The sequence below is a fragment of the Salmo salar genome, chromosome ssa12, assembly GCF_905237065.1.
Source record: "Salmo salar chromosome ssa12, Ssal_v3.1, whole genome shotgun sequence".
NCBI lineage: Eukaryota > Metazoa > Chordata > Actinopteri > Salmoniformes > Salmonidae > Salmo > Salmo salar.
In genome coordinates this window covers 6,092,738-6,117,833 of record NC_059453.1, presented here as the reverse complement: position 1 = coordinate 6,117,833, position 25,096 = coordinate 6,092,738, and the positions used below count along the sequence as shown (strand labels likewise).

Below are 25,096 nucleotides of genomic sequence, written 5' to 3'. Positions count from 1 at the left end.
CATCTACATATTCATATTAAGCTTCTACGTCTTTGTACAGGAACGTATTAAATCAAATCAAATTGTAACTTTATTTGTTACATGTGCCCGAATACAACAAGTGTAGACCTTACCGTGAAATGCTTACTTATAACCTCCCAACCAACAGTGCAGGTCAAGAAGAGTTAAGAAAACAAATCTACCAAACAGACTAAAGCAAAAAATAAGAAATAGAAATAACACAATAAGAATAACAATAACGAGGTTATATACAGGGGGTACCGAGTCAGTGTGCGGGGGTACAGGTTAGTTGAGGTCATTTGTACATGTAGGTAGGGGTGAAGGGATTACGCATAGATAATAAACATTGAGTAGCAGCAGTGTACAAAAGTACATGTAAATAGTAAATAGTCCGGTGGCGATTGTATTAAATGTTCAGCAGTATTATGACTTGGGGGTAGAAGCTGTTGAGGAACCTTTTGGTCCTAGACTTGGCGCTCCGGTACCGCTTGCTGTGTGGTAGCAGAGAAAACTGTCTATAACTTGGGTGACTGGAGTCTCTGACAATTTTATGGGCTTTCCTCTGACACATGGATGGCAGGAAGCTTGGCCCCAGTGATGTACTGGGCTGTTTGCACTACCCTCTGTAGCGCCTTACGGTCAGATGCCAAGCTGTTGCCATACCAGGCGGTGATGCAACCGGTCAGGATGCTCTTGATGGTGCAGCTGTAGAACCTTTTGAGGATCTGGGGACCCATGCCAAATCTTTTCAGTCTCCTGAGTGGAAAAAGGTTTTGTCGTGCCCTTTTCAAGACTGTCTTGGTATGTTTGGACCATGATAGTTCGTTGGTGATGTGGACACCAAGGAACTTGAAACTCTCGACCCGCTCCACTACAGCCCCGTCGATGTTAATGGGGGCCTGTTCGGACCCGCCTTTTCCTGTAGTCCACGATCAGCTCCTTTGTCTTGCTCACATTGAGGGAGAGGTTGTTGTCCTGGCACCACACTGCCAGTTCTCTGACCTCCTCCCTGTAGGCCATCTCATTGTTGTCGGTGATCAGGCCTACCACTGTTGTGTCGTCAGCAAACTTATTATTTGTAAGACGAAAGAGAAAATATATTAACTAATTGTTAAATTATTATGACGTTCTTTCCAATACAAAAAGTGGAGTAACTATTGTTTCCAAACTGCGGTACTCACTCCAGTCAACAGATGGCGATGTGCGTCTTTCAGGTGACGCTTCTTGCGTGACGTATAATGGACTGGACGGGACGCTTCTTCAGGAACAACAACACGGCTTCTCTTTCAATCACCTCGGTAGCTTGCTAGCCAACATACAACTGAAAGATTGAGGTTTTAGACTATGTTAATTATCTGATCTCAGTGTTTAAAACGCATTTCTGTTGACCTATCAACTGGTTAACTCGAACCTAATTTGCTTGTTCAATTTGCAAACTTGTTAAAGATTGATGCTGAGCCTAGTACTAGGCTAGTCGCTAATGCTAACTAGCTAGCTAACATCACTGACCATGAGTTCACTGACCATGAGTTCACTAAACTTCTCCTCCCCTGCTAAAGAAGATGAGGTTTGCTGTTTGGAGAGAGAAGCTCTGGCGCTGAACATTGTCGTGAAAGAGGAGGAGGATATTACAGTGAAAGAAGAGAAAGAACCTTTCAGAATGAAAAAGGAGGAAGAGGAGGTTGTTATAGGGAAAGAAGAGAAAGAACCTTTTAGAGAGGAAGAGGACGCTATCTCAATAAAGGTGAAGAAGGAAGACGTTCTGGGAGTGAAAGAGGAGACAGAATATCAGATTACCACCAGTGAGTACTGTCTTAAAAACAGGGGCACAAACTATGCAGCTGTTGAACTAATGTGGGGTTTTAAAGGGGCATTCTACTGAAGTTATACACTTGAATATGTTGTTCAGTACTGTAGGAATTGTTAAAGGGTCAATCTGCCATTGGTACATATATTTTGGGGTCTTTTAAATTAGATTTATTGAATATTCCATGTGGTCTATATTAAAGTGCACCTCATCTAATACAACAGGCTTTTAAAATGGACTATTGGAGCATAATTTATACTTATATCAAAGGGATGCAAAATGCACCCATTTCATGGAACAACCCTTTAACATTTGCATTTTAGGCCCTGTTTAGAGATATTAATGCCTCTTGTAAGACCCTATGATTTTAAGAGACGGTCATAAGTTTACCATCTGTTTGATGTTCTCATTAACACAGGAGAGAGACATGACTATTGTGGATCCTCTGGGGAGCTTCAACAACATCCTGATGCTGACGAGTCAGAGAAGAGTCTCTCCAGATCAGAACACCAGATGGTACAGCTTGGTCTGGTCTAGCATACAGCTTGATCTATCAGGGTCTGGGCTGGGTTTCTGTAAAGCACTTCATGACAACAGTGACATCAGCATCCATAATGATATGTGTCTGTGTCCCCTCTTTATGGTTACCAGGACAACGCTAGCCCTTCCACCCTCCCGGAGTCCCCGTGCCGTGTCTCTCCCGGTAGCACCTTACTGCTGGGTATGAAGAGGTTGTCTGTGCTGCTGGTGGACTGCAGGAAAACAACGGGGCTGAGTGGAACTGTGAGAGGAGGAGAAGAGAAGAAAGGATCAGATTTGACTCATCAAAGTAAGTGCTGTAGTTTAGTTTGAACAAATAAAATAGATCTGCCCACTGGTATCTGTTCCCAGTTTGGCTGTCCCCGACTAATACAAATACAGCTTTGCACACTCTTGGCATTCTCTCAACCAGCTTCACCTGGAATGCTTTTCCAACAGTCTTGAAGGAGGTCTCACATATGCTGAGCACTTGTTGGCTGCTTTTCCTTCACTCTGCGGTCCAACTCATCCCAAACCATCTCAATTGGGTTGAGGGTTGGTTGATTGTGGAGGCCAGGTCATATGATGCAGCACTCCATAACTCTCCTTCTTGGTCAAATAGCCCTTACACAGCCTGGAGGTGTGTTGGGTCATTGTCCTCCATTGAAAAAAAGATGCCAGTCCCACTAAGCGCAAACCAGATGGGATGGCATATCGCTGCAGAATGCTGTGGTAGCCATGCTGGTTAAGTATGCCTTGAATTCTAAATAAATCACAGACATTGTCACCAGCAAAGCACCCGCACACCATCACACCTCCTCCTCCATGGTTAACGGTGGGAACCACTCTACTCTGCATCTCACAAAGACACGACGGTTGGAACCAAACATCTCAAATTTGGACTCATCAGACCAAAGGACAAATGTCCGCCGGTCTAATGTCCATTGCTCGTGTTTCTTGCCCCAATCAAGTCTCTTATTCTTAGTGGGTTTTTTTTGCAGCACCATGAAGGCCTGATTCACGATGTCTCCTCTGAACAGTTGATGTTGAGATCTGTCTGTTACTTGAACTCTGAAGAATTTATTTGGGCTGCAATCTGAAGTGCACTTAACTCTTATGAATTTATCCTCTGCAGCAGAGGTAACTCTGGGTCTTCCTTTCCTGTTGCGGTCCTCGTCAGAGCCAGTTTCATCATAGCGCTTGAAGTTTTGTGTGACTGCACTTGAAGAAAATTTGAAAGTTCTTGAAAGTTTCAGTATTGACTGATCTTCATATCTTAAAGTAATGATGGACTGTTTGTTCTCTTTGCTTATTTTAGCTGTTCTTGCCATAATATGGGCTTGGTCTTTTACCAAATAGGGCTATCTTCACCCCTACCATGTCACATCACAACTTATTGGCTTAAACGCATAAAGAAGATAAGAAATTCCACAAATGAACTTTTTTAACAAGGCACACCTGTTACGGACATATTCAATCTCTCCCTATCCCAGTCTGCTGTCCCCACATGCTTCAAGATGTCCACCATTGTTCCCATCCCCTAGAAAGCAAAGGTAACTGAACTAAATGACTATTGTCCTGTAGCACTCATTCTGTCATCATGAAGTGCTTTGAGAGACTAGTCAAGGATCGTATCACCTCTTCCTGACACCCTAGACCCACTTCAATTTGCTTACCATCCCAATAGATCCACAGACGATGCCATCTCACTGCACACTGCCCTATGCCATCTGGACAAGAGGAATACCTATGTAAGAATGCTGTTCATTGACTATAGCTCAGCATTCACCACCATAGTACCCTCAACTCATCATTAAGCTCAAGGCCCTGGGTTTGAACCCCGCCCTGTGCTGCTGGGTCCTGGACTTCTGACGGGTCTCCCCCAGGTGGTGAAGGTAGGAAACTACACCACTTCGCTGATCCTCAACATGAGGTCCCCTCAGGGGTGCGTACTCAGGCTCCTCCTGTACTCCCTGTTCACTCATGACTGCACGGCCAGGCGTGAATTCAACACCATCATTAAGTTTGCCGATGACACAACAGTGGTAGGCTTGATCACCGACAACGACGAGACAGCCTATAGGGAGGAGGTCAGAGACCTGGCTGTGTGGTGCCAGGACAACAACCTCTCCCTCAACGTGATCAAAACAAAGGAGATGATTGTGGACTACAGGAAAAGGATGACCGAGCACGCCCCCATTCTCATTGACGGGGCTATAGTGGAGCAGGTTGAGAGCTTCAAGTTCCTTGGTGTCCACATCACCAACAAACATGGTCCAAGCACACAAGACAGTTGTGAAGAGGGCACAACAAAACCTATTCCCCCTCAGGAGACTGAAAAGATTTGGCATGGGTCCCCAGATCATCAAAAAGTTATACAGCTGCACCATCGAGAGCATCCTGCAACAATTTCAATTAACTGATTTACAGTTCATATAAGGAAATCAGTCAATGTAAATAAATTCATTAGGCCCTAATCTATGAACTTCACATTACTGGGCAGGGGCGCAGCCATCTACCTGCTGGGGAGCTAGTCCCACCCACTGGGGAGCCAGGCCCAGCCAATGAAGCTGTCCGGGTGGCTGGTCTAAGACAATGTCGAGGTCCTGGTTGGCATGGTTACACGTAGTCTGCGGTTGTGTGGCCGGTTGGATGTACTGCCAAATTCTCTAAAACAACGTTTGAGGTGGCTTATGGTAGAGAAATTAAGATTCAATTCTCTGGTAACAGCTCCAGTGGATATTCCTGCATGGCAATTGCACATCTGTGGCATTGTGTTGTGTGACAAAACTGCACATTTTAGAGTGGCCGTTTATTGTCCCCAGCACAAGGTGGACCTGTGTAATGCTGTTTAATTAACTTCATGATATTCCACACCTGTCAGGTGGATGGATTATCTTGGCAAAAGGATGTTAACAAATTTGTGCACAAAATTTGAGAGAAATAAGTGTTTGTGCATATGGAAAAAGTCAAATTATGTATCTTACAACTATGAAGGTTATATATTTAGAACCACCTGCTCGATAGGAATCCATCGATGTCTGTGTTTTGAGGGTCCTAGAACGGTCTAGTTGTTTGTATTCTGACTTCTTAAACAGAATGAATAAATAAGTAAGTAAACATATCAGTAATTACCAGGAATCTCTACAACCTAAATGATTAAATGTTTGAAAACTGGCCTCAGGTTGAGGGCTCTGATTTGGATTAAACCTCATAGCAAGGCAGTTTTATCATGGGGAGATTTCATTCTGGTCTCTCTTTAAATAAACACTGTCTTTGGCAGGAGAAAAAACGAATTCGGAGGAACCAGAGACATCCAAACCAGCAAGACGGCACCTCTGCTCCCAGATTGGAAAGCGTTTTACCAAGTTAGGAAGCCTGAAAAGACATGGGAGGACGCACACTGGAGAGAAGCCACACCATTGCGCCCAGTGTGGACATAGTTTTAACCAGTTAAGGAGCCTGAAAGCTCATGAGCGAATACACACAGGGGAGAACCCTTACAAATGCTCAGACTGTGGAAAGACATATTACTCATCATGGTCACTTAAAGTTCATGTGAGAACCCACACAGGGGAGAAGCCATACCACTGCCCCCAGTGTGCAAAGAGTTTTAGCCAGTTAGGATACCTGAAAGCCCATGAGCGAATACACACAGGGGAGAGGCCTTACCACTGTTCCCAATGCGGAAGTAGTTTTAGCCAGTTAGGAAACCTGAAAGTTCATGAGCGAATACACACAGGGGAGAAGCTTTACCATTGCTCCCAATGTGGAAAGAGTTTTAGCCAGTCAGGAAGCCTGAAAATTCATCAGCGAATACACACAGGGGAGAAACCTTACCACTGCTCCCACTGTGCAAAGAGTTTTATCCATTTAGGACATCTGAAAGAACACATGAGACTGCACACAGGGGTGAAGCCTTACCAATGCTCAGACTGTGGGAAGACCTATTACTCATCACAATCACTTAAAGTTCATGTGAGAACCCACACAGGGGAGAAGCCTTACCACTGCTCCCAGTGTGCAAAGAGTTTTAGCCAATTAGGACACCTGAAAGCCCATGAGCGAATACACACAGGGGAGAAGTCTGCTCCCACTGTGCAAAGAATTTTTTCCAAATTATGAAGCCTGAAATAACACATGAGACTGCACACAGGGGAGAAGTCTTACAAATGGTCAGACTGTGGGAAGACATATTACTCATCACGGTCACTTAATCATCATGTGAGAATCCACACAGCAGAGAATAATTACTTCTAGTGTATATTGATATTTCACATCACATTGACTTAATTACTTCTCCTAGTGTGTAAATGTATATTTTACATCAAATTGACTTAAAATTCATCAGAGAACATACACAGTGCTCCCATTGTCTTATATTGTTGACTGAGAATGTGTTTAGTTGTTTATACCATATGAAATTAAATGGTACAAAGTATACTCAAACATATATTTGTATGTTTTTATTAGAAAACATGAATTGAATATGGTGTATGTCAGTTTGAATACAGAGTAGATCAGATTCCATGTGTTTAAATGGTCCTTTTTTTAAACTCTGACTGTGTTTATCTGGGTGTCTTTCCTCCAGCACTACAGATAATACAGTGATATTTGGATGTGATGCATTTGTTCCATTGTTTACATTTGCATTGTTGGCCCACTGATGATTTAATGAAATGAAAATGTTCACAGACTCTGTAATGGAAAATGTTAATTGTATGTGTCCACATAACTGAGTATGTGACTAACCTTGTGAAACTGTCCTATTATAATCTCCTGTTCTTGGGAGTATCATCCTGTGTTGCAGATCAGCTGCACCTGTGTCCTTGAATGAATAAAGTCCCTCCCAGGAACAGGAAACAATAAAGATATGTGCTCATCACCCAATGCTTCAGGAATTCAGATTGTCTACACTGCGCTGTGTAACTCTGTTATTCTCTCTGAGCTCAGAAATAAAGAATCTTGGTTTGACTTGGACTCCAGCAGATCCTTATTGTATAATATCCACCACAACTCTCCCACGGATTGCTGTTTCATTGTTCGACTTCCTGAGACATTTACAAGCTTCCCACTGATGAATAAACATTGTTTCCACGTCATTTCAACAAAACAAATGCATATGATGATGATAGATCAATGATAGATCAATGTTGGATTTGTAAAAAAGCCATCAACATCAGGAATCTTTGTTTATTTTTCACCCAACTGGCAACCTAAATCCAATGACAGGTGATATTTTGTATTGATTTCATGTTGAATTCACTTTAGTTGAGGACTCAAAGAAATGTAAATAGAAACTAGATGTTGAACTGACGTCTGTGCCCAGTGGGCTGGTTTGAATAAGCAGCAGGTGTTGGATCAATATCCACTTTAGTAGCTAAGTTTCCATGCAATTTGCCACAGATTTTCATGTGAATATTCTCAAATCTGCATTAAACAATATATGCATTTTCCCACCAGAAATGTTTCCATCAAACATACTTATTGCGGATAAAATGCTTTGCATGATCATGTAGTGCACAAAAAAAATACTTTTATTGTTAAATTCCCATGAACTGAATGAAAAATACAAGTTAAATGGGTTTCCATCACATTTTCAACTCTACTGATGGTTTAAAAACTGTTGAGTTTTATAGACAATGTGAACATGGCACGTGCACTGTAGCCAGCAGCTCACATTACAGTGCGGGTAGTCTACCTACATGATGAGATTATTATGGATAAGAGAGATAGATGTTATTTTATTTGTCAAATGGCAACCAAGCATCGGTCATCATGTCACCAGAATAAGACCATCAAAATGTATTGGAAAGGAGCATCAATCTCATCACATGCAATTTCACCCCCCTGTGAAGTTCATAACTTATTTCATCTGTAGCCTAATAAACTGCATGGGTTCCCAAGTCGTAGTGGGAGGACCACACAACATGTCATCGCGTGACTCCAAGTTAACTAAGATGTGATGGTTATTATATAAATATTTCTCATAAAGGCGTTTCCACTGCTATTTCTCACTAAAACGCTTTTACTGACACAAAAATACCCCCCCCCCCCATGTCAAACGAACTAACAAATCGTCTGTCGGCATTTATAAAGCTGTACAGGCATATCCTGTTTCCATCAGCCTGGTCATTACTTTTGAAATGGTTGGATCAATATCCATCTTCATGATATGGATGAAGCCTGATTTGGAATGTCTTGAGTAGTTCTATCTGATGTCATAGTACATCCCTCTGATAATCAAGTGATATTTGGAATGTCTGAGTAGTTCTATCTGAAGTCATAATAACCCCTCTGATAATCAAGTGATATTTGGAATGTCTGAGTAGTTCTATCTGATGTCATAATACACCCCTCTGATAATCAAGTGATATTTGGAATGTCTGAGTAGTTCTATCTGATGTCATAATACACCCCTCTGATAATCAAGTGATATTTGGAATGTCTGAGTAGTTCTATCTGATGTCATAATACACCCCTCTGATAATCAAGTGATATTTGGAATGTCTGAGTAGTTCTATCTGATGTCATAATACACCCCTCTGATAATCAAGTGATATTTGGAATGTCTGAGTAGTTCTATCTGATGTCATAATACACCCCTCTGATAATCAAGTGATATTTGGAATGTCTGAGTAGTTCTATCTGATGTCATAATACACCCCTCTGATAATCAAGTGATATTTGGAATGTCTGAGTAGTTCTATCTGATGTCATAATACACCCCTCTGATAATCAAGTGATATTTGGAATGTCTGAGTAGTTCTATATGATGTCATAATAATACACCCCTCTGATAGTGATCCATTTGCTCCATTGTTTTCATTTCAGTTGGTTTCCCACTCTGATGATTTATATCTGACAGAGGGGCTTAAAGGAATAGTACAGTGATATCTTAGTGGGGCTTTAAAGGAATAGTATGGTGACATATTAGTGTGGCTTGAAATAAATAGGATTATTAATTATAAACTCCTACAGCAACAATACACTGCAGCTTTGACGTCAAGAAGAGAATGGGCTGATGGGTGGTGGTGCTACTCTATAGGTAAGGCTGTCCAATATGAATGTTAAATACACACAATAGGTTAATCAGTAGCCAGTTAGCTAGCTGCTACAGTCCAATATGAATGTTCAATACACACAATAGGTTGATCAGTAGCCAGTTAGCTAGCTGCTACAGTCCAATATGAATGTTCAATACACACAATAGGTTGATCAGTAGCCAGTTAGCTAGCTGCTACAGTCCAATATGAATGTTCAATACACACAATAGGTTGATCAGTAGCCAGTTAGCTAGCTGCTACAGTCCAATATGAATGTTCAATACACACAATAGGTTGATCAGTAGCCAGTTAGCTAGCTGTTACAGTCCAATATGAATGTTCAATACACACAATAGGTTGATCAGTAGCCAGTTAGCTAGCTGCTACAGTCCTATATGAATGTTCAATACACACAATAGGTTGATCAGTAGCCAGTTAGCTAGCTGTTACAGTCCGATAGGAATGTTCAATACACACAATAGGTTGGTCAGTAGCCAGTTAGCTAGCTGCTATGTCTTTCGCAACATAGCTAACACTGCTAACACAGCTCGCTAACACAGCTAACACAGCTAACACAGCTCGCTCTCGCTAACACAGCTCGCTATCAACAAAGTCAAAATGCCCTCCAGGCCTGGTGGTGACAGCAGTACACTACAACCACTATTTACCAGAACTTCCTGAGGGAAAATAATTAGGCTGGATTTTAGAGACAGCAGCATACCACCCTGCATCCCACTGCTGGCTGGCTTTTCCAGCGAAGCAGGGTTGGTCCTGGTTGATCCCTGGAAGGGAGACCAAATTCTGCTGGAAGTGGTGTTGGAGGGCCAGTAGGAGGCACCCTTTCCTCTGGTCTAAAAACAATATCCTGGGCAGTGATTGGTTGACATTACCCTGTGTAGTTTGCTGTCTTTTGGATGGGACATTAAACGGGTGTCCTCTCTGTGGTCACTAAAGATCCCATTGCACTTATCATAAGAGTAGGGGTGTTAACCCTGGTGTCCTGGCTACATTCCCAATCTGACCCTCATACCATCACTGTCACCTAATCATCCCCAGCAATTGGCTCATTCATCCCCCTCCTCTGCCCTGTAACTATTCCCCAGCTATTTGCTGTAAATGAGACTGTGTTCTCAGTTGAGTTACCTGCTTAAATAAAAAAAATAACCATGTTCCTGTCCAAATTCTATTAATTAGGATATATACTGTGCCTTCAGAAAGTATTCAGACCCCTTGACTTTTTCCACATTTTGTTACATTACAGCTTTATTCAAAAACCTTTTTTTTAAATTCCTCTCATCAATCTACAGTTGAAGTCGGAAGTTTACAGACACTTAGGTTGGAGTCATTAAAACTAGTTTTTCAACCACTCCACAAATGTCTTCCTAACCCAGCCAACTATTACCGACGAGCAGCATTGTAGAAACTAAATACATTACAAGGAACGTCTTGATTAGTGTTATGTTAGCTAGCTAGCTCCAAAGTTGCTTTGTATCATGACAAGGTGTAGTACTGAAACTATCGAGGTTACCTAGCCAGCTACACGTTCAAAGTCAACAACGCAGCCACTGCTAGCTAGCCTACTCCACCAGCCAGCAGTACTGTATCATTTTAGTCAATAAGATTTTTGCAACGTAAGCTTAACTTCCTGAACATTCGAGACGTGTAGTCCACTTGTCATTCCAATCTCCTTTGCATTAGCGTACCCTCTTCTGTAGCTTGTCTACTATGTGTCTGTCTATCCCTGTTCTCTCTCCTCTGCACAGGCCATACAAACGCTCCACACCGCGTGGCCGCTGCCACTCTAACCTGGTGGTCCCAGCGCGCACGACCCACGTGGAGTTCCAGGTCTCCGGCAGCCTCTGGAACTGCCGGTCTGCGGCCAACAAGGCTGAGTTCATCTCAGCCTATGCTACCCTCCAGTCCCTAGACTTCCTGGCGCTGACGGAAACATGGATTACCACAGATAACACTGCTACTCCTACTGCTCTCTCCTCGTCTGACTACGTGTTCTCGCATACCCCTAGAGCATCGAGCCAGCGGGGTGGTGGCACTGGAATCCTCATCTCTCCCAAGTGGACATTCTCTCTTTCTCCCCTGACCCATCTGTCTATCTCCTCATTTGAATTCCATGCTGTCACAGTTACCAGCCCTTTCAAGCTTAACATCCTTATCATTTATCGCCCTCCAGGTTCCCTTGGAGAGTTCATCAATGAGCTTGACGCCTTGATAAGTTCCTTTCCTGAGGATGGCTCACCTCTCACAGTTCTGGGTGACTTTAACCTCCCCACGTCTACCTTCGACTCATTCCTCTCTGCCTCCTTCTTTCCACTCCTCTCCTCTTTCGACCTCACCCTCTCACCTTCCCCCCCTACTCACAAGGCAGGCAATACGCTTGACCTCATCTTTACTAGATGCTGTTCTTCCACTAATCTCACTGCAACTCCCCTCCAAGTCTCCGACTACTACCTTGTATCCTTTTCCCTCTCACTCTCATCCAACACTTCTCACTCTGCCCCTACTCGGATGGTATTGCGCCGTCCCAACCTTCGCTCTCTCTCTCCCGCTACTCTCTCCTCTTCCATCCTATCATCTCTTCCCTCTGCTCAAACCTTCTCCAACCTATCTCCTGATTCTGCCTCCTCAAACCTCCTCTCCTCCCTCTCTGCATCCTTTGATTTCCTCTGTCCCCTATCCTCCAGGCCGGCTCGGTCCTCCCCTCCTGCTCCGTGGCTCGACGACTCACTGCGAGCTCACAGAACAGGGCTCCGGGCAGCCAAGCGGAAATGGAGGATAACTCGCCTCCCTGCGGACCTGGCATCCTTTCACTCCCTCCTCTCTACATTTTCCTCTTCTGTCTCTGCTGCTAAAGCCACTTTCTACCACTCTAAACTCCAAGCATCTGCCTCTAACCCTAGGAAGCTCTTTGCTACCTTCTCCTCCCTCCTGAATCCTCCTCCCCCTCCCCCCCCCTCCTCCCTCTCTGCGAATGACTTCGTCAACCATTTTGAAAAGAAGGTTGACGACATCCGATCCTCGTTTGCTAAGTCAAACGACACTGCTGGTCCTGCTCACACTGCCCTACCCTGTGCTTTGACCTCTTTCTCCCCTCTCTCTCCAGATGAAATCTCGCGTCTTGTGACGGCCGGCCGCCCAACAACCTGCCCACTTGACCCTATCCCTCCTCTCTTCTCCAGACCATTTCCGGAGACCTTCTCCCCTACCTCACCTCGCTCATCAACTCATCCTTGACCGCTGGCTACGTCCCTTCCGTCTTCAAGAGAGCGAGAGTTGCACCCCTTCTGAAAAAACCTACACTCGATCCCTCCGATGTCAACAACTACAGACCAGTATCCCTTCTTTCCTTTCTCTCCAAAACTCTTGAACGTGCCGTCCTTGGCCAGCTCTCTTGCTATCTCTCTCAGAATTACCTTCTTGATCCTAATCAGTCAGGTTTCAAGACTGGGCATTCAACTGAGACTGCTCTTCTCTGTGTCACGGAGGCTCTCCGCACTGCTAAAGCTAACTCTCTCTCCTCTGCTCTCATCCTTCTAGACCTATCTGCTGCCTTTGATACCGTGAACCATCAGATCCTCCTCTCCACCCTCTCCGAGCTGGGCATCTCCGGCGCCGCCCACGCTTGGATTGCGTCCTACCTGACAGGTCGCTCCTACCAGGTGGCGTGGCGAGAATCTGTCTCCGCACCACGTGCTCTCACCACTGGTGTCCCCCAGGGCTCTGTTCTTGGCCCACTCCTATTCTCGCTATACACCAAGTCACTTGGCTCTGTCATATCCTCACATGGTCTCTCATATCATTGCTATGCAGATGACACACAATTAATCTTCTCCTTTCCCCCTTCTGACAACCAGGTGGCGAATCGCATCTCTGCATGTCTGGCAGACATATCAGTGTGGATGACGGATCACCACCTCAAGCTGAACCTCGGCAAGACGGAGCTGCTCTTCCTCCCGGGGAAGGACTGCCCGTTCCATGATCTCGCCATCACGGTTGACAACTCCCTTGTGTCCTCCTCCCAGAGTGCTAAGAGCCTTGGCGTGACCCTGGACAACACCCTGTCGTTCTCCACCAACATCAAGGCGGTGACCCGATCGTGTAGGTTCATGCTCTAAAACATTCGCAGAGTACGGCCCTGCCTCACACAGGAAGCGGCGCAGGTCCTAATCCAGGCACTTGTCATCTCCCGTCTGGATTATTGCAACTCGCTGTTGGCTGGGCTCCCTGCCTGTGCCATTAAACCCCTACAACTCATCCAGAACGCCGCAGCCCGTCTGGTGTTCAACCTTCCCAAGTTCTCTCACGTCACCCCGATCCTCCGCTCTCTCCACTGGCTTCCAGTCGAAGCTCGCATCCGCTACAAGACCATGGTGCTTGCCTACGGAGCTGTGAGGGAACGGCACCTCTGATCAGGCTCTGATCAGGCCCTACACCCAAACAAGGGCACTCCGTTCATCCACCTCTGGCCTGCTCGCCTCCCTACCTCTGAGGAAGCACAGTTCCCGCTCAGCCCAGTCAAAACTGTTCGCTGCTCTGGCACCCCAATGGTGGAACAAGCTCCCTCACGACGCCAGGACAGCGGAGTCAATCACCACCTTCCGGAGACACCTGAAACCCCACCTCTTCAAGGAATACCTGGGATAGGATAAAGTAATCCTTAAAAGATTTAGATGCACTATTGTAAAGTGGTTGTTCCACTGGATATTATAAGGTGAATGCACCAATTTGTAAGTCGCTCTGGATAAGAGCGTCTGCTAAATGACTTAAATGTAAATGTAAATGTCTTGTTAACAAACTATAGTTTTTGCAAGTCGGTTAGGACATTTACTTTGTGCATGACACAAGTAATTTTTCCAACAATTGTTAACAGACAGATTATTTCACTGTATCACAATTCCAGTGGGTCAGAAGTTTACGTACACTAAGTTGACTGTGCCTTTAAACAGCTTGGAAAATTCCAGAAAATTATGTTATGGCTTTGGAAACTTCTGATAGGCTAATTGACATCATTTGAGTCAATTGGAGGTGTACCTGTGGATGTATTTCAAGGCCTACCTTCACACTCAGTGCCTCTTTGCTTGACATCATTGGAAAATCAAAAGAAATCAGCCAAGAACTCAGAACAAAATTGTAGACCTCCACAAGTCTGGTTCATCCTTGGGAGCAATTTCCAAATCTCTGAAGTTACCACGTTCATCTGTACAAACAACAGTACGCAAGTATAAACACCATAGGACCACGCAGCCGTCATACCACTCAGGAAGTAGACACGTTCTGTCTCCTAGAGATGAACGTACTTTGTTGCGAAAAGTGCAAACCAATCCCAGAACAACAGCAAAGGACCTTGTGAAGATGCTGGAGGAAACAGGTACAAAGTATCTATATCCACAGTAAAACGAGTCCTATATCGACATAACCTAAAAGGCCGCTCAGTAAGGAAGAAGCCACTGCTCCAATACCGCCATAAAAAAGCCAGACCACGGTTTGCAACTGCACATGGGGACAAAGATCATACTTTTTGGGGAGATGACCTCTGGTCTGATGTAACAAAAATAGAACTGTTTGGCCATAATGACCATCGTTATGTTTGGAGGAAAAAGAGGGAGGCTTGCAAGCCAAAGAACACCATCCCAACCGTGATGCACGGGGGTGGCAGCATCATGTTGTGGGGGTGCTTTGCTGCAGAAGGGACTGGTGCACTTCACAATATAGATGGCAACATGAGGCAGGAAAATTATGTGGATATATTGAAGCAACATCTCAAGACATCAGTCAGGAAGTTAAAGCTTGGTCGCAAATGGGTCTTCCAAATGAACAATGACCCCAAGCATACTTCCAAAAATTCCAAAGTTGTGGCAAAATGGCTTAAGGACAACAAAGTCATGGAGTGGCCATCACAAAGCCCTGACCTCAACCTATAGAAAATTTGTGGGCAGAACTGAAAAAGTGTGTGCGAGCAAGCAGGCCTACAAACCTGACTCAGTTACACCAGCTCTGTCAGGAGGAATGGGCCAAAATTCACCCAACTTATTGTGGGAAGCTTGTGGAAGGCTACCCGAAACATTTTACCCAAGTTAAACAATTTAAAGGCAATGCTACCAAATACTAATTGAGTGTATGTAAAGTTCTGACCCATTGGGAATGTGATGAAAGAAATAAAAGCTGAAATAAATCATTCTCTCTACTGTTATTCTGACATTTGCCCTTGAGTGGCCAAGCCAGAGCCCTGACTTTAAAATTAAGTGGTGATCCTAACTGACCTAAGACAGTGAATTTTTACTAGGATTACATGTCAGGAATTGTGAAAAACTAAGTTTAAATGTATTTGGCTAAGGTGTATGTAAACTTCCGACTTCAACTGTACACACAATACCCCATAATGACAAGACAAAAACAGGTTTTTAGAAATTGTTGCTAATTTATAAAAAAATATATTTAAAAAATAATGGAAATATAACATTTACATTCGTATTCAGACCCTTTACTCAGTACATTGTTGAAGCACCTTTGGCAGCGATTACAGCATTGAGTCTTCTTGGGAATGACACTACAAGCTTGGCAAATCTGTATTTGGAGAGTTTCTCACATTCTTCTCTGCAGATCCTCCCAAGCTCTGTCAGGTTGTATGGGGAGCGTTTCTGCACAGCTATTTTCAGGTCTCTCCAGAGATGTTAGATCGGGTTCAAGTCTGGGCTCAGGCTCGGCCACTCAAGGACATTCAGAGACCAGAGACTTGTCCCGAAGCCGCTACTGCGTTGTCTTGGTTGTGTGCTTAGGGTTGTTGACCTGTTGGACGGTGAACCTTCGCCCTCAGTCTGAGGTCCTGAGTGCTCTGGAGCAGGTTTTCATCAAGGATCTCTGTACTTTTCTCTGTTCTTCTTTCCCTCGATTCTGACTAGTTTCCCAGCCCCTGCTGCTAAAAAACATCCCCACAGCATGATGCTGCCACTACCATGCTTCACCCTAGGGATGGTGCCAGGTTTCCTCCTGACGTGACGCTTGGCATTCAGGCAAAGAGTTCAATCTTGGCTTTATCAGACCAGAGAATCGTGTTTCTCATGGTCTAAGAGTCCTTTAGGTGCCTTTTGGCAAACTCAAATATGGGCTGTCATGTGCCTTTTACTGAGGAGTTGCATCCGTCAGGCAACTCTACCATAAAGGCCTGATTGTTGGAGGGGTGCAGAGATGGTTGTCCTTCTGGAAGTTTCTCCTATCTCCACAGATGTATTACAATGTATTTGGCTAAGGTGTATGTAAACTTCCGACTTCAAATGTATATGCATGAAAAGAAAGATGTTTAAAAATTTTGGAGAGGTTTTTGGACACTATAGAGGAGGCCTAAGTCTTGTTATGGATACATGTCTATAAAGATAGACTGGTATAAGATATCTGCTCCATTTTTGCGGCACATGTTGACAAGATGTTGGGGAATCACTGGAGGGGGATATTGACACACTGAGCATCTCAGTGTACAGCTCAATAAACACAATAGGTATTTTGTTACATTTCAGTCTTCTGTGATGTATTTGAAGTGTCATATTGGGATACAAACTCAAATATGAATACATTTAAACTATATCTGACAAGGTACTGGTGGCTTATTTTTTTAAGCCCATAACCATGTGTGTGATGTGGATACTTTTGTTTCACAGTAGATTTGTTTAAGACTACCAAGAAAACACACTGTGTACCCCTGACTTAGCCTGTGTTAAAATGATCTGTTTAAGTCATTAGTAAAGGGCACATCGTTAAAGACTAGAATTATATTTTTTTGTGGTCTATATCCTGTCAATCATTTATTCCTTCATAAACAGAAAACGTATGTGTACCTAAACACAGCATGTCTGCAAGGGCCCCTCTAGGTTCACAATCTCTTGACCATTAAATCTAGATAGCTGACAACTATTTTTAAAGGGTAAAAATGATCTGTTTAGTTTGTCAGTAAAGGAAGCATAGTTAAAGAGTACAATGACCCTTTCAAAGAGGATGGTGTGAGGCCTGTGGGGCTTTTGGCGGGGGGGGGGTTGACTGAGACATCCCACGGGGCATCCCACATATTTTACATCAAACACATTTCTTTAAGCTCAACAAGGTTACTACACACCACATCAATCACCAGGACATTATTTTTTTTTACTTCAAACGTGTTTTACTACAAAGAAACAGCTGCACTATAAAGTCACATAATCACACACTAAATATGGTGAGAACATCCGGAGATGATGTCATTAACAGGTCAACGAGAGGACAACCAAAGGACACAAAAAAACACATCAATCACTTTTAGATAACAACCGTCTACCATATTCTCTCTCACAAACAATATCTCACTGGGCAAAACTGGCTGACTCATCGTTGTTTTTTTTTCATTTGTTTGTTTTTAAGGGGAAAATCAGATTAATATTGCAGAAGGATTGTTGCTTCCATCAATGTAATTGTCTGCATCATTTCCAATCCCCCATTTCTTTTTTTTGTAAATATATATATCCATATACATACACATATGCATACATATACACATATATACATACCAGGGGCGGAAATCCCGGGGGGGACGGGGGGGACACGACCCCCCCATCCTGGGAAAAATATGATTTGTCCCCCCAATATATCACTGAAACATAACTATGTAATTTAAATAATATTAATAATACGCAATGAAAGCAATTGTGCTGATTATAGACACTTAATAGCGCGTTTTTAAGTTTCAAAAGATTGTGACCCCCCCACCCTTTGCCTCACAATGGTTTGATCCACTGCCAGTTCCTTAGTTGGCAAGGTAACAGAGGGGTGGTATCCACTGTCTGAAAGGCACTCAATGAACGTAACTGACGTGAGGTTAATCCAGTCAATCGCACACACACACTAGCTGAATATGCAGAGCTAGCGGGCAAATATTAACTATTAAGCTAGCTAGTAATTATTCCATTTATGTGGCCTCGTCAAAGATTGAATCTTTGCTATCGTCAATTTATTCCAAGATCAGCATGCAGATGATGTAAGTTAGTGCTTCAAAGTCCCTGTGATAAGGTTAGCGATAAACTGAAGTCCAAACTGAACAGAACTACACTCTCTTCTACCATTGTCTTAAATATATTTAATGGTCTCGTTGCAAAAGCTAAATTGTCGCAAGGGAACTTTTATTTATTTATTTTATTTCACCTTTATTTAACCCGGGTAGCAAAGATTATAGCAAACACCACTGAAACTGAATTGGTGCTTGCTAGCTTTGCAAATTCAGCTATTGTTGGAAGCCAGCCAATATGAAACAAACTATTAAAATTACAATAGGTTGCAGCATATGTTGTGTAAATGGTGAAATCATACAGCTGTCAACTCTTGTCATTTTAATCAGTTTCACATTTGCTAGCTACCTTTTAGATTGAAGCCCAAATAGAATGATACAAGATAAGATGATAGAAGCCCATCTCCTACTGTAAATAACCTACACACTGTGTGTGTGTGTGTAGCCAGCCAGCCAGGTAGAAAAATGGCAGAAAAATAAAAGATGGACATCAGAGTTTTATTTCAGTACACCAAAACGCAAGTAGCCTAATATCTCAAAGACTAGTTGATAAAATGTTCATAAGAAAGAAATGAAATTCTAATGGAAATGTTTCACAATGATGTCATTAGGCAGAGCAGGCAACAGATGGCACACAGACAGCAGAGTTGGGGACAGATATGCAGGGACAGACTGGCAGAGACAGGGAGTCTTTGTTTGGCAACATTATGAAAGGTTCTCAATTTTTTTGACTTGTAAAATAGGAACATAATTGGAAAATGCCATGGATACCCCCACTCTCAACTTAAACTGGTGACTGAACTAAGATTTGTTAAAGGCAATGGTATTGCTGTTGTGATTAGTTGTGTAGTTTTGGGTACCGATAGTTAGGAGTACGGCAAACACCTTTTTCTTTGGTTCCTCAATATACATTTACCATATTACAATGTAGGCTATGTGTTACAGCACTACTTTTGGTGTCCCCCTCAGGAATTGCTCTTGAGAAAATTTCATGTAATTGTCCCCTCCAAAGTTGATATCAGATTTTCGCCCCTGATACATACACATACCTGTATAGATATACATACTTTTTTAGAATATACCTTTATTATTCCCCGCAAACCCTACCACCCTTCCCGCAATTGGAGTAAACTAATAAACAATAACACTTAGGCTTCTACCTTCAGTTTATACAACTTATACACATGTTACAGACACAATCTATTTTACAATATTTATATTTTGTTTGTTTTTAGTCCTTCCTCTATTTCTGATGTCCATCCAGTTTGATTTCTATTTGTAACTGCTATTTCACAAAAGTTTTGAACCTATATACATTTTACAGACCCCGTATGTTTTACATTGTTTATCTTGTTGTTATTAGTCCCACTCTTCAGCTCCATTCAACCCCTCCCATCTATTTCTCAACATCATCCATTTTGGATTTCTATTTGCCATATATTTTTCAACTGTGCTGTGATGCTTCACAAAAGTACTGAACCTTTCTATTCTCATAGCTTCTACAGATTGTAAATTAAAAACAAACATTTTTGCTAAAATAATAATTATATTATTGATTGATTGACTATGGCTTTTCAAATCACCCAGTATTGCTATCTACAGCGTTAGTTCTAGGCAAATGTTGCAATTCTTCAGCCATTCCTGGACCTGCGACCAAAAACGAGCTACATATGGACAATACCAAAATAAATGATCTAATGACTCTGCCTCCTCACAGCAGAATCTGCAGAGCTGGGAAGATTGTATCCCCCATATATATAACATTCTATTAGTTACAAGAATTTTGTATAGTATTTTAAATAGAAAAATTTGAAGTTTTGAATCCGGCGTTGTTTTGCGTATCAATTCATAAACCATGTGCCATGGAATGGGTACATCGAAAATCTCTTTCCAACTATTTTGCAATTTATACGGCACAGCTGTCAGTTTTTTGGTCCTTAAATGAAATTGGAATATGTTTTTATTTTCACACTTTTCTTTAACCATTTATGGTCTTTAATGCAGGGCCGACATACAAGTTCCTTTCTTTTTTCCCCTTCTACTTGCCTCTTCCATTTTTGTGGTAATGCTGCAATTACTTGGTTGTAATTTTGGGTAGAGCAGACATTTCCATATGTCTGTGTTAGCTGCATGTGTGACATAACTCCACCAGTCCTATTTATGATATCATTCACTAAAATTATACATTTTTTTCTTTTTTTCTTCTTCGAAAAATACGTTTTGTTTTATCAATTAGTATATTTCAGCTTAACCACAATATTTGTTGTACCATGACTATATCCAACCCAACTCCATGTGTTGCCACTATCATGTATCCTACCATGACTATATCCAACCCAGTTCCATTTGTTGCCACTAAAGCTTTTCCATCAACCAGAAGATGGTTGTCATTAGCATCATCGCTAACAGCTACACATAGTGGTAGACAAATGCACTCAGACAGGGGCATTTCCTGGCTGTTTCTTCTTCAGAAAGTTGAAGGAAAATACAAATCACTTAGGTGAATTTAACGACGACTTGCAGGCAGCAGGTTCAGAATAACTATGAGAAAAAAATGCATACAAATTATTCCACCATCCAAAAGGGCACTTTAGAGACTGGAAGGGCAAAGGGGCATCTTTCTCTACACAGGTAGAGCCCTATCTGTCCATGTTGCCTCTTGCAACGTTTTCATTGTTTTTGGGCAGCATTATATGAGGTGTTATTATGTGTTGTTAGCGATGAGCCTTGGTCAATTTAGCTCTGAATATGCCTCTTCAATCTGTCACCTAATCCTGCCTAATGGGCAGGCCAGTCCTGGAGGAAAATATTGGCTGTAAGAAGTAAGAGAAAATATAACATCTGGTTGTTTTTAAATTACTTCTTATGACATTGTTTGCCATAATAAAGATTGAAATTAAGATTTTTTTCTCCAATCTGCGTTACCCACTCCAGTCAGCAGATGGCGATGTGAGTATTTCATGTGATGCTTCTTGCGTGACGTATAATCTAGTGGACGGAACTGGAGGCTTCTTCAACAGCGACAACAGACTACTGATTTAACCAACGTGATGGTTTGCAAGCGAACATAAAACCTAAACATTGAAGCGCTTTCGAACAATCTTGTGTATATTACTCTTAGTGTTTTAAACATAATTCTGTTTACCTATCTACTAGCTCATTACAACGTAATTTGCTTGTTAAATTAGCAAATGTGTTAACTTGATACTGCACTGCACTAGGCTAATCTCCCGGAGCATGAGTTCACTAAGCAAGACGGAGAAAGAAGCTCTGGTGAAAGAAGACGAAGAAGCATTCAGAATGAAAAAGGAGGAAGAGGAGGCTATTGCTTTGAAAGAAGAAGAGGATGATATTACAGTGAAAGAGGAAAATGGGAAAGACGTTGTCAGAGTGGAAGAGGAGGAGGTAGAAGCTTTCAGAATGAAAAAGGAGGTAGATGCCATAACATTGAAAGAAGAGAATGTAGTGAAAGACCAGGAAGAACATTTTGGAGTGAAAGAGGAAGATGAGGCTATCTCAGTAAAAGAGGAGGAGGAAGACGTTTTGGGAGTGAAAAAGGAGGAGGAGGAGACAGAATATCAGATTACCACCAGTGAGTACTGTCTTAAAAACAGGGGCACAAACTATGCAGTTGTTGAACTAATGTGTGGTTTTAAATGGGCATTCTACTGAAGTTCTACACTTGAATATGTTGTTCAGTACTGTAGGAATTGTTTAAGGGGCAATCTGCCATTGGTACATATATTTTGCGGACTTTTAAATTAGATGTATTAAATTCTCCATGTGGTCTATATTAAAGTGCACTTTAACTAATATAACAGTCTTTTAAAATTCAATATTGGAGCATAATTTCTACTTAAAATATGAAAGGGATGCAAAAGGAACCCATTTTATGGAACCATTTAACATTTGCATCACAGTGGTGGAAAAAGTACCCAATTGTCATACTTGAGTAAAAGTAAAGATACCTTAATAGAAAATGACTCAAGTAAAAGTGAAAGTCACCCTTTCACATTTGCATCACAAACAATATATTTAAAAATCATGGTGATTTTTAGGCCCTTTTTTAAAAATAATTTTAGGCCCTTTGTAGACATATTAATGCCTCTTGTAAGACTCTGTGATTGTAATAGAAGATCATAAGTTTACCATCTGTTTGATGTTCTCATTCACACAGGAGAGAGACATGACTATTGTGGATCCTCTGGGGAGCCTCAACAACATCCTGATGCTGACGAGGCAGAGAAGAGTCTCTCCAGATCATTACACCAGATGGTACAGCTTGGTCTGGTCTAGCATACAGCTTGCTCTATCAGGGTCTGGGCTGGGTTTCTGTAAAGCACTTTATGACAACAGTGACATCAGCATCCATAATGATATGTGTCTCCTCTTTATGATTAGCAGGACAATGCTAGCTCACCCCCTTCCACCCTCCCAGAGTCCCCGTGTTGTGCCTTTCCCGGTAGCGCCTTACTGCTGGGTATGAAGACATTGTCTGTGCTGCTGGTGGACTGCAGGAAAACAACAGGGTTGAGTGGAACTGTGAGAGGAGAAGAGAAGAAAGGATCAGATTTGACTCATCAAAGTGAGTGCTGTAGTTTAGTTGTAACATATAAAAAAGATCTGCCCACTGGTATCTGTTCCCAGTAGGTCTGTCCCCGACTAATACAAATACAGCTTTGCACACTCTTTGCATTCTCTCAACCAGCTTCATCTGGAATGCTTTTCCAACAGTCTTGAAGGAGGTCCCGCATATGCTGAGCACTTGTTGGCTGCTTTTCCTTCACTCTGCGGTCCAACTCATCCCAAACCATCTCAAATGGGTTGAAATTGGGTGATTGTGGAAACCAGGTCATCTGATGCAGCACTCCATCACTCTCCTTTTTGGTCAAATTGCTCTTACACAGCCTGGAGGTGTGTTTGGTCATTGTAATGTTGAAAAACAAATGATAGTCCCACTAATCCCAAACCAGATGGGATGGCGTATCGCTGCAGAATCCTGTGGTAGCCATACTGATTTATTGTCCCCGGCACAAGGGGCACCTGTGTAATGACTATGCTGTTTAATCAGCCTTGATATGGCACACCTGGATGGATTATCTTGGCACAAATTTGTGCACAAATTTGGAGAAAAATAAGCTTTTATGCATATCGAAAATGTCACATTCTGTACCATACAGCTAAGAAGGTTATATATTTACAACCACCTGCTTGATAGGAATCAAAAAGAAATGTCTGTGTCTTGGGTATCATAGAACTGTCTAGTTGTTTGTGTTGACTTCTAAAACAGAATGAATAAAATATTCATGTAAACATATTATCAGTAATTACCAGGAAGCTGTACAACATTTGTTTTAAAATCACACCAAGATTGTTTTACATTTTTAAATGTTAAAAAACTTGCCTCTGGTTATTGAGGAATCTGATTTGGATTAAACCTCATAGCAAGGCCGTTTTATCATGTGGAGGTTTCATGCAGGTCTCTCTTTAAATAAACATTCTTTGGCAGGAGAAAAACCAAACTCGGAGGAACCAGAGCCAGAGACGTCCAAACCAGCTACACAACAACACCTCTGCTCCCAGATTCAAAAGAGTTTCATCAGGTTAGGAAGCCTGAAAGCTCATGAGCGAATGCACACAGGGGAGAAGCCACACCATTGCGCCCACTGTGGAAAGAGTTTTAAAAGGTTAGTTAACATGAAAAGACATGAGAGGATACACACAGGGGAGAAGCCTTTCCATTGCTCCCATTGTGGAAAGAGTTTTAAGCGGTTAGACACCCTCAAAGCTCATGCGCGAATACACACAGGGGAGAAGCCATACTATTGCGCCCTGTGTGGAAAGAGTTTTAGCCAGGTAGGAAACCTGAAAGCTCATGAGCGAATACACACAGGAGAGAAACCTTTCCATTGCCCCAAGTGTGGAAAGCGTTTTAGCCATGTAGGAAACCTGAAAGCTCATGAGCTTACACATACAGGGGAGAAGCCTTTCCATTGCGCCCAGTGTGGAAAGAGTTTTAGCCAGTCAAGAAGCCTGAAGGAACACATGAGACTGCACACAGAGGAGAAGCCTTACAACTGCTCAGACTGTGGGAAGACATATTGCTCATCACAGTCACTTAAAAGTCATGTTAAATTCCACACAGGAGAGAATAATGACTTCTCCTAGAGTGTAAGTTGATATTTCACATCACATTGACTTAAAATTCATCAGAGAACATACACAGTGCTCCCATTGTCTTATATTGTTGACTGAGAATGAGAATATTCAGACTGTAATGGAAAATGTTAATTGTATGTGTGTCCACATAACTGAGTATGTGACTAACCTTGTGAAACTGTCCTATTATAATCTCCTGTTCCTGGGAATATCATCCTGTGTTGCAAACCAGCTGTTTGCACCTGTGTCCTTGTATGAATAAAGTCCCTCCCAGGAACAGGAAACTATAAAGATATTTGCTCATTACCCAATGCTTCAGGAATTCAGACTGTCTACACTGCGCTGTGTAACTCTGTTATTCTCTCTGAGCTCAGAAATAAAGAATCTTGGTTTGACTTGGACTCCACCCAACTTGCAACCTAAATCCAATGACAGGTGATATTTTGTGTTGATTTCATGTTGGATTTATTTTAGTTGACGACTCAAAGAAATGTAAATAGGAACTATATGTTGAACTGACTTCTG

General features: G+C 42.4%; 2 protein-coding genes across 5 annotated transcripts in view; both read left to right on the top strand.

Annotated features, from left to right (window-relative positions):
• LOC106593835 (zinc finger protein 883-like) overlaps positions 1-25,096 on the top strand; it is a 262,127-nt gene that overhangs the window by 148,186 nt on the left and 88,845 nt on the right. The window lies entirely within an intron of this gene.
• LOC106591624 (zinc finger protein 501-like) lies at positions 1,192-24,966 on the top strand. Of its 3 annotated transcripts, none has more exons than XM_045690561.1 (4): positions 1,192-1,802; positions 22,590-22,687; positions 22,814-22,997; positions 23,922-24,966. In XM_045690561.1, the coding sequence occupies exons 1-4, from the start codon at positions 1,511-1,513 to the stop codon at positions 24,578-24,580; spliced, it is 1,233 nt and encodes a 410-aa protein (XP_045546517.1). In that variant the 5' UTR covers positions 1,192-1,510; the 3' UTR covers positions 24,581-24,966. The 3 variants fall into 3 exon arrangements, with proteins under 3 accessions (XP_045546517.1, XP_045546518.1, XP_045546516.1); XM_045690562.1 differs by lacking the exons at positions 22,590-22,687; positions 22,814-22,997 and adding exons at positions 2,226-2,323; positions 2,459-2,636 and having other exon boundaries at positions 1,237-1,802; XM_045690560.1 differs by lacking the exons at positions 22,590-22,687; positions 22,814-22,997; positions 23,922-24,966 and adding exons at positions 2,226-2,323; positions 2,459-2,636; positions 5,610-7,300 and having other exon boundaries at positions 1,245-1,802.

Excerpts from the sequence above, each read along its gene's own strand:
- LOC106591624 (XM_045690560.1), top strand. The coding sequence starts at position 1,511 with ATGAGTTCACTGACCATGAGTTCACTAAACTTCTCCTCCCCTGCTAAA. Across the intron at positions 1,803-2,225 it reads AGAATATCAGATTACCACCA|GAGAGAGACATGACTATTGT; the intron begins GTGAGTACTGTC and ends TCATTAACACAG. Across the intron at positions 2,637-5,609 it reads ATCAGATTTGACTCATCAAA|GAGAAAAAACGAATTCGGAG; the intron begins GTAAGTGCTGTA and ends TGTCTTTGGCAG.